At 38.5% G+C, this 8,710-nt stretch overlaps 2 protein-coding genes across 2 annotated transcripts in view; one reads left to right on the top strand and one right to left on the bottom strand.

The window, feature by feature from the left end:
* Window positions 1-5,144, bottom strand: part of efhb (EF-hand domain family, member B) — a 26,683-nt gene extending 21,539 nt beyond the window's left edge. Inside the window, exon 1 of the mRNA XM_052144101.1 lies at window positions 4,878-5,144. Coding sequence (XP_052000061.1) covers window positions 4,878-4,901 — 24 coding nt within the window. The 5' untranslated portion in view covers window positions 4,902-5,144. The remainder of the gene's footprint in view (window positions 1-4,877) is intronic.
* Window positions 1-8,182, top strand: part of rab5ab (RAB5A, member RAS oncogene family, b) — a 16,477-nt gene extending 8,295 nt beyond the window's left edge. Inside the window, exons 3-6 of the mRNA XM_052144102.1 lie at window positions 748-899; window positions 1,015-1,137; window positions 1,276-1,369; window positions 5,154-8,182. Of these exons, the coding sequence (XP_052000062.1) occupies window positions 748-899; window positions 1,015-1,137; window positions 1,276-1,369; window positions 5,154-5,269 (485 nt within the window). The 3' untranslated portion in view covers window positions 5,270-8,182. The remainder of the gene's footprint in view (window positions 1-747; window positions 900-1,014; window positions 1,138-1,275; window positions 1,370-5,153) is intronic.
* Window positions 8,183-8,710: the final 528 nt, after the last annotated feature.

Here is an 8,710-nt window from a genome sequence, read left to right as displayed (position 1 = left end):
TTGATACTACCACAAAATATGAACCAATTTGCATTTCATGTTTAAGTGATTATTCAAGCAAAATAGATCAAAGGTACAAATAAAGAAAGTAGTGATTTCAAATTTTATCAGCTGTATCAAATATTCAAGTAAACATTCAGCAATTGAAAAAAGTAATGAAAAGTAACATTAAGCTACTTAAATGACTGATCTTCACTTTTGATTATAATACATTTAATACTTTTAAAGGCTACTAAATTCATCCAGCCAAGAGCTGTGGTTGGTTTTCTTGTTTTCTTGCTTGTTATTGTTGTTTTATTAATATCAGTGATGTACTAGAAAACAGCAGGTCTTTTAGGCATCATTTACACCTTAGAAGTCTGATATCTCAATACTAATTCACTTTTTTGAAACTTCTCAAGCGCTCTCAGAGCACATGCGCACACACCTGTCAGATAGTCAAACATTGTGTGACTACTGAAATGAGGATATAAAAAGTGATCTTTAAGATTCTCGTTATTTGTTTAGTTTCTCTTTCTTCTCTCTTTCCCCTTTGGCCTGTTAACGAGATCAACCAGTTGTTGTCTTGTAATGAATCACCTCTGGCATTTAGTAAAAGACAGTTTTTGGGATTGTAAGAATCAATATATTGATTGTTCAAATTAATCAGAAAATATATTTTTTCCCACAGCCCTAGAAATTACCCTTTTAATTTCTTGTGTAATGCAAGCCATGATGGCAACATCTGACCCTGTGTCTGTTCTCTAGCTGCCTTCTTGACTCAGACAGTATGTTTGGATGATACAACAGTGAAGTTTGAAATCTGGGATACAGCTGGCCAAGAGCGCTACCACAGTTTAGCCCCCATGTACTACAGAGGAGCACAGGCAGCCATAGTGGTGTATGACATCACAAATGAAGTGAGTTCACACCCACTCTGCAGTCGAAGCAAAGCACAAACAAAAGCTTTCTTTTCACATCTAGATGTCTGGAGAAAGTAATTTACACAAATGCATGTTCTTTTTTTCTTTCCAGGAATCATTTGAACGTGCGAAAAACTGGGTGAAAGAACTTCAAAGGCAAGCCAGTCCAAATATTGTAATAGCTTTGGCTGGAAACAAGGCAGATCTTGCCAACAAGAGAGCGTTGGACTTTCAGGTTTGTATTGTTTAAACAGCCGCACGCTTCCTGTTGGTTTTACAAATGAGTTGCGGATCTGTTTATAAACAAACAAACATGGCGTGCAGACTTCAGAGTCTGCTTGGGTTCTGAAACATTTTTTTTTTCTGTACACAGGATGCGCAGTCATATGCAGACGACAACAGTTTGCTTTTTATGGAAACATCTGCGAAGACTTCAATGAACGTGAATGAGATTTTTATGGCCATTGGTAAGTTATAATCCTTGGCCCAGTACTTTTGTTTCAAATTGTTACAAATACAATAGTAGAAAGCAGAGTTGCACAATTATGACATATCATAGTGTCAATTATTTCTCTTAATATTTTAATTGTGATCAAATTTCATTCATAGAATTAACATTAAACACTTTTGTCTGGGGTATATGCATGCCATATACTGTATGTAGGTTACACAACCAAAACAAGTTGAGAACTGTTTCAAAATGACTTTATTGCTAATTTATACATCCATAAATCTGTAAAACAGTGAACTTCGGGGTCCTTTGTAGCTCAGTGAGTATTGACTTTGACTACCACCCCTGGAGTCGTGAGTTTGAAACCAGGGTGTGCTGAGTGACTCCAGCCAGGTCGAGTCACACGGGGTAACCTCCTCGTGGTCACGATTAGTGGTTCTCGCTCTCAATGGGGGCGTGTGGTAAGTTGTGTGTGGATCTCGGAGAGTAGCATGAGCCTCCACATGCTGTGAGTCTCCGCGGTGTCATGCACAGCGAGCCACGTGATGAGATGTGCGGATTGACTGTCTCAGAAACGAAGGCAACTGAGACTTGTCCTCCGCCACCTGGGTTGAGGTGAGTAACTGCGCCACCAAGAGGATCTACTAAGTAGTGGGAATTCCAAATTGGGTTGAAAAGGGGGTAAAAAAACATTGAAATTCAAATTATTATGCTATTCAAATTTTGACAGTATTATACACAGATCGAGTGGACATGTCTGCGATTAGTTAATACTCCACTGCTGCAAAAAAACGCATTTAAAATAGATTTTTTTTTTGTTGCACATACAGAGTAAACCTCAATGGAATTCTGTGTTTGACATGTATTTGTGTAAATATGGCAGCTGTAATTTTGATCTTGGTTATATATTCGATTAGTTGTGCAGCCCTATTAGATAGTGAAGCTTAAATGAATAGTTCAGCCAAAACAAATAATTCCCTCATCATTATGCCTCCTCAAACTCATGACTTTTTTGATGGAGATATGAGGTGTTTTTGTCCATACAATGCAAGTCAATGTGGTCCAATGCTTTCAAGCTCGATCATTAACGCCTCAATCATGATATGAATGAACTCGATTACACTTCCTCATGCTTGACTAATGTGCAGAGTGCATGCACAGGGCGTGTGTACAGCACCTGTAAAGGAGACTGCAGATGGCAAGATTTATAGTGGTAGGAGCTGATAAACAGGGTATTACAATAATCAAGACATGAGGTGATCAGAGCATGTACCAAGGTTTCAGCATCAGCCAGAGTGAGTGAAGATCGCAGTTGTGCAATATTCCGTAAGTGAAAGAAAGATTTTTTAACAACAGAGAAAATATGAGAATCAAAATAGAGAGAGGAGTCAAATAAAACACCAAGATTACGGACAGAAGGGGAGGGTTTAACATGAACCCCATCAATATCAAAGCACAGGTTCATTCTTTTTACTTGAGTAGTGGAGCCCTTTAATAATATTTCAGTTTTGTTGTTATTGAGTTTGAGAACTCAGAGACATCCATTGTTTAATGTCCCTAACAAATGCAGTGAGTGAGACATGGATTAAACCACTAGAGTGAGATGAAAGTGTTGGACCCCATTGACTTGCATTGTATAGACAAAAACATATCCATGAAAATATCTTCGTTTGTGTTGTGCAGAAGAAAGTAAGTAATACGAGTTTGAGGGTGAGTTAATGATGAGAGAATTATCATTTTAGGTTGAACTATTCCTTCAAAGGCAACTTGGAATTTTTACCCTAATTACTTACTACATGTTCCTGGTTTTATTGTGCATGATTCATCAGTGCATGTTATTGTAGAGAAACAAAACTTTTGTCTTTGTAATGTTACATCATAATGTTATAACTTCCACTGCCTCTGAAATGACTTTCCTTTTCGACTGATGCCTAATATTAATATAATTCAGGTTATGGCAATAACAACTAATGAAGTGTTACCTTTTTATTATTTGTTGTTACCATAATAAAATGTTACCATTGCAGGGCTGTACAGTGCGATTATATCACTCTCATTTGAAAGTGAAAATTACTTAATGCAAATGTAAAATTATTTTGGCGATCTGGCACGAGTGACACCTAATCGTATGAACAAGAATAAGAACTCCATAATGCATCTAACCTCATCTAACCTCGGCTGTGGCTCAGTTGGTAGAGCGGGTCGGCCACTAATTGCAGGGTTGGTGGTTTGATTCCCGGCCCACATGACTCCACATGTCGAAGTGTCCTTGGGCAAGACACTGAACCCCAGGTTGCTCCCAATGGCAGGCTAGCACCTTACATAGCAGCTCTGCCGCCATTGTTGTATGAATGTGTGTGTGAATGGGTGAATGAGTCACAGTGTAAAATGCTTTGAATACCGTTAAGTTTAAAGAGGCCCTATATAAGTGCAGGCCATTTACCATTTACTTGAATACTAGTTATTTTACCATTAAAATGGCTGTTTTCCATGAGCGTTCTCTCTTTCTCACCAAGAGTGAGTGAAGCAGATGGTTTAAGCTGAGTTTCTTGCTTGTTTATCTGTCAAAATGATGGACAGTGTTTTGAATGATCTGTCAAAGTTTTACATTTCGTTAAATGGTGGATGCCTAATAATGCTGTGCTAATGAAAACAGCGAGATGCGGTGCAACGGTCAAAGTCAGCCATCTAGTGCATGTTTACATTGGAAAACAATTACAAACGGCATATACGAATGCAAAAACAGACATCTTCAATAATGAATGTCAGGTAGTTTATGTGCACATCATAGAAAATATATTGTTAACACTATCATTTTCATAATGCAAAAATATTAACAAGCATTCATGTATTGCACAGTTGTCACATTCACACATACAGCCTTTCCCAGAACATTGATGGTAAATGGTCTGCACTTATATAGTGCCTTTTTTAGCTTTAGCGGTTTTCAAAGCTCTTTACACTGTGATGGCAGTTCACACACCAATGATGGCAGAGCTGCCATGCAAGGCACTAGCCTGCCATTGGGAGCAACTTGGGGTTCAGTGTCTTGCCCAAGGACACTTCAGCATGTGGAGTCATGTGGGCCAGGAATTAATGTTATATTTCTATAGTGCTTTTCTGACAGTACACTCATTGCGTGTTACACGGTGAACAGGGGACTCTCCTCAACCACCACCAGTGTGCAGCATCCACCTGGATGGTGCGATGGCAGCCATAGTGCACCAGTGCATAGCACCACCACACACCAGCTATTGGTGGGTAGGAGAGAGTAGAGTTATATAGCCAATTCAGGGATGGGGATTATTAGGAGGCCATGATTGAGAAGGGCCAATGGGGAGAATTTGGCCAAGACACCTGGGTTATACCCATACACTTTTCGAGAAGTGCCCTGGGATTTGTAGTGACCACAGAAAGTCAGGACCTCAGGTTATCGTCTCATCCTAAGAACTTGGGGCCATGAGTGTTTCTAAACAAAAATGTTTATGTAGAGCTCTGATATCGTGATATGTGGAAATGCTCACCAGGTTAAATTTGACCTTCAGCATCCATAACTCCTCAAATGTGGGTGCTGGTGGTGTTTGAAGAGATATGTTGGCCTCCAAAATCTAATTCCCAAATGGATAAAAAAAAAAAGGCCGGTTCAATCAGAATTGCATCACATTACAGAAGTAAATAGGTTGTGAATGCCATTTCATGTTGTGTTTTGAAAGATTGGCAATTACTTTTGCTCTTCAGAGATGTGCAAACATCTTTTCATATTTACTAAATATATTCCACTGTCTGCTTGTGCACCTCAGCAAAGAAACTGCCCAAGAACGAGCCCCAGCCCGCCGGTGCTAACACAGGACGCAACCGAGGTGTGGATCTAACAGAAACAGCACAGCCCACGAAAGGCCGCTGCTGTAGCAACTGATCAGCGACACGCCTCACCTCCCAACCGCACCACATCTGGACATGGGGCTCCTCCTTCCAAACCTCGCTACTTGGATTAGCTAAAGACTCTGTATAGCTGTGTTTCTAATACTTTTTTACTCTTTATTTTTAAGAAAATATGTAAATTTAGCCGTCTACTGGATGCATGTATCACTACAAAAGCTAATACACATTTTTAACTCTACTTAGCAGGAGAACAAACCCCTTTGAAAAAGAGAGAGAGAGTGAAATATGGAGTGTGTTTGTATGTGTTTAGTATGAGGAATTGGTCACCCTATGACCAGACCCAGACGGAATCGTATTTTCCGTGCTGATTTGGAGAAAAACATGGAGCAGTGACCTGTCATTGGTAGCTGAAAGCACTATCATACAAACCAAAATATAAAATATAAACAAGGGGTGGGCAATACGTAGAATTTTGTTAATGACAAAATCCGCAAATCTTTCTACGCGTGCTGCTGCCGCCGTGTGGGCCTGCAAATGAACTGGGTGGGTCTAACTGAATCAGATAGAGAAAGTTAAGAAAGTTTTAAAATGTCTGCTGCTTTTTTCTGAAGAAAAAAGTTCATAATAAACCAGATCCCCCTCCTGCTTTTTCAGAATCTGACCCATGTTGTGGATTCAGTATCGTCTCGTTCTAGTAAAGCATTCCACAATGCACCTGCTGTCCTTGATATAACCTGCCTTACCACTGTTTGGTGTTGGTACCAACTTCCGTATTTACAAAACAGGCCATGAAGTTCAGATCTTCAGATGAGATTCTGATAAACATTGGACCTGGCGACTTCAGGTGCATCCATCACATTGCTTGCAAAGTCGTCCAGCTCTTCGGGAAGGCGGGATCTGATCTCTGGGCTTTGGGAAATATCAAAATACGACGTGAAACATGTTCAACCTGCTGTATGAATTATTATTATTATTATTATTATTAATTTAGACTGTGTTCCATCTCTGTGTTTTGCTTTTACAGTTATTGTTGCATTAAACAAGCAATGATCAGGCCCATCTGCTAGCATTTTCTACAATGATTTTGAGGGCATAAAATATTGATTTAAACATGGTAACATGTGTTTAATGCAGCTGAGAGCACTACACTCTTATTGGTAGCTGTGAGCATGATAAATTAGCCCAAATATTTAGTCAACATGAAATGTAAATTGAACCTATTTACTTTAATGCATATTACTGTTCTTATTGTGCACATTTTATTGGTGCACGTGTTAGTCTTTGTAATCTTTTATCGAAATGCCTCTGAAACTACTTTCCTGTTCATCCGATGTCACCAAGACCTCTTACTTTTTATACCCCTTTCGTTTAAATGCTACTTTTCACCATTTAATCAATTCCAGATGGTAAAAGTGCATTCACTCACAAATGCATCAGATTTAGGAGGCAAAAGGAGTTATTTCCTGTTTCCTCTGATAAACAAGCAATGGGGGGATGTTTCGATTTCTGTGAATGTTAAACGTTCAATTTTGACTTGAAATCTACAGAGCTTTGTGTGGGCGCAAATTCCGTGTGGGCCTGGAAATGGTTACATAGAGGACAGAAAAGACAAACATTTTAGAGGATGTTCCCCTAGCTATCTTACTGGAAGTCAGTTGTGTCACTATCTGCTAGTCGGTGATGCTCTGCTGTTTTGTTTTCTTAAATGTACTCTGAGGACCGAGGCACGTGTTTGCAGGCAAATTGAAATGGCACGTGTTTATGTGCCGTCTTACAACAAGACGAAACAAAGCCTTTCAAAATAAAAGACTTGTCTTTGGGGGAACGGTTGAAAAGATGTTTTCTCTGATGACCCAAAGACATTTAAAGCTGAAGTGTGTAATTGCCAACGAACGGAATTGCAAAAATAATGTTTTCAAAATGGCTTTCTGAATAAACACCTCTCCTGCAGTTGTACAAACAGTCAGATAGCCCCGCCCCCAACTCACGCCATTGGTTGAGGAATGTTGATTGGGCGGGTCTCTCAAAACAAACAGGAATTTTTATAGCACCACAGAGACAGTGTACCGATGATTGGCTTACTTATAGTTATATTTTAACACCGAAAAATATACATCAGCTTTCAAATTATTGGTGGGCAAAAAGACATTTATTATTACAAAACATTTACTAAAAACATCTGTGTATCGAAGCTCTTGCCATGACGGACAGTAATTTGCACACTGTACAGCTTTCCATCTTATTTGAAGCATCTTTTCACAGAGAATCATGTTTAAATGGTGGACTTTTTAATGTATGTATTGTTATTAACTAATGAACTTGACATGTATTCAGTGGTCTGTCTTGTACCCTCTTTCAAATTGCTTACTGTTTTTATTACTAAGAACCTATTGACATGCACAATTTTAAGTTGTGCTTTTTTATTATTATGGTGGCTCTCTGTTGTATGCAAAATGATTTCATCATTATGGGATACAGCAGACTCTAACAACACCTGAAGTACTATGGGTAGCTGAGGAAAAGGCAGGCGTTCTGCAAAGCAAATGATTGATTTTTAATGTCCACGTACTAGTATATTTCCAATAAAGGGGGTGAATTCAATACATAACATGCTGTCAAGATTTGATTCAGGTTGTTTAAATACCTGTTTGAGAGATCCATTTGGTATACACGCTAAAAGTGTATATTTTTGGCACAAACAAGTACTGAGTAGGCCTGTTCGATTGCAGAACTTTTGTCATTTCGATTCAGAAAAAAGAAACCGGAGGTGACGTTACATCTCTTAATAAACATCGCAAAATAAGCGTTCTTTGCGCAATTTATGATCACATGAATGGCAAAAGATCTTTACATTTTCTATTAAATAGACCTATAGATGAAATTGCCTGTTACCACTTATTAGTTGTTCTTGTTTTGAATGAGGTTTATTGCCCACTTTATATTTTGTCGCTCAATAAAATGTCAAAAACTAGTTTTATTTGAAAGAAGAAAAAAACAGCTTCTTGTGTAACTGGGCTATTAAAGTAATGTAAAGGTATTTTTAGCCAGTATTTAAATGTAGGCTAACTTGATTTCATAGATTAATTTTAATGTATTAATTTAATATTGTGTAAAATGTAGGCTAATGGCAAAAAAAATACAAAAGTTTGAAACGTACTGTAAAAATTTTCCGTTACCTTCGCTTTATGTGTGCAGTCCTTTGATAATTTTTTATTTTAGCTTACCATTTTATTGAATATTTGATATGAACTGGGGAGCTAACTTACTGTTAGCAGACAGGTGTAGTCAGTGGTGCATTTAGGCATGGGCAACATGGGCAGTCGCCCAGGGCGGCATCATGCGAGGGGGGCGGCACGAGGCGGCATAAGTCATAATTATGAGTTAATTATGTTGAAGTCAAAATTATGAGAGAGTCATAATTTTGAGATAAAAAGCCATTATTATGAGATACTAAGTCATATTTCTGAGATTAAAT

The sequence above is a fragment of the Xyrauchen texanus genome, chromosome 15 (genome assembly GCF_025860055.1).
Source record: "Xyrauchen texanus isolate HMW12.3.18 chromosome 15, RBS_HiC_50CHRs, whole genome shotgun sequence".
NCBI lineage: Eukaryota > Metazoa > Chordata > Actinopteri > Cypriniformes > Catostomidae > Xyrauchen > Xyrauchen texanus.
This window is presented reverse-complemented; position numbering and strand designations above follow the sequence as displayed.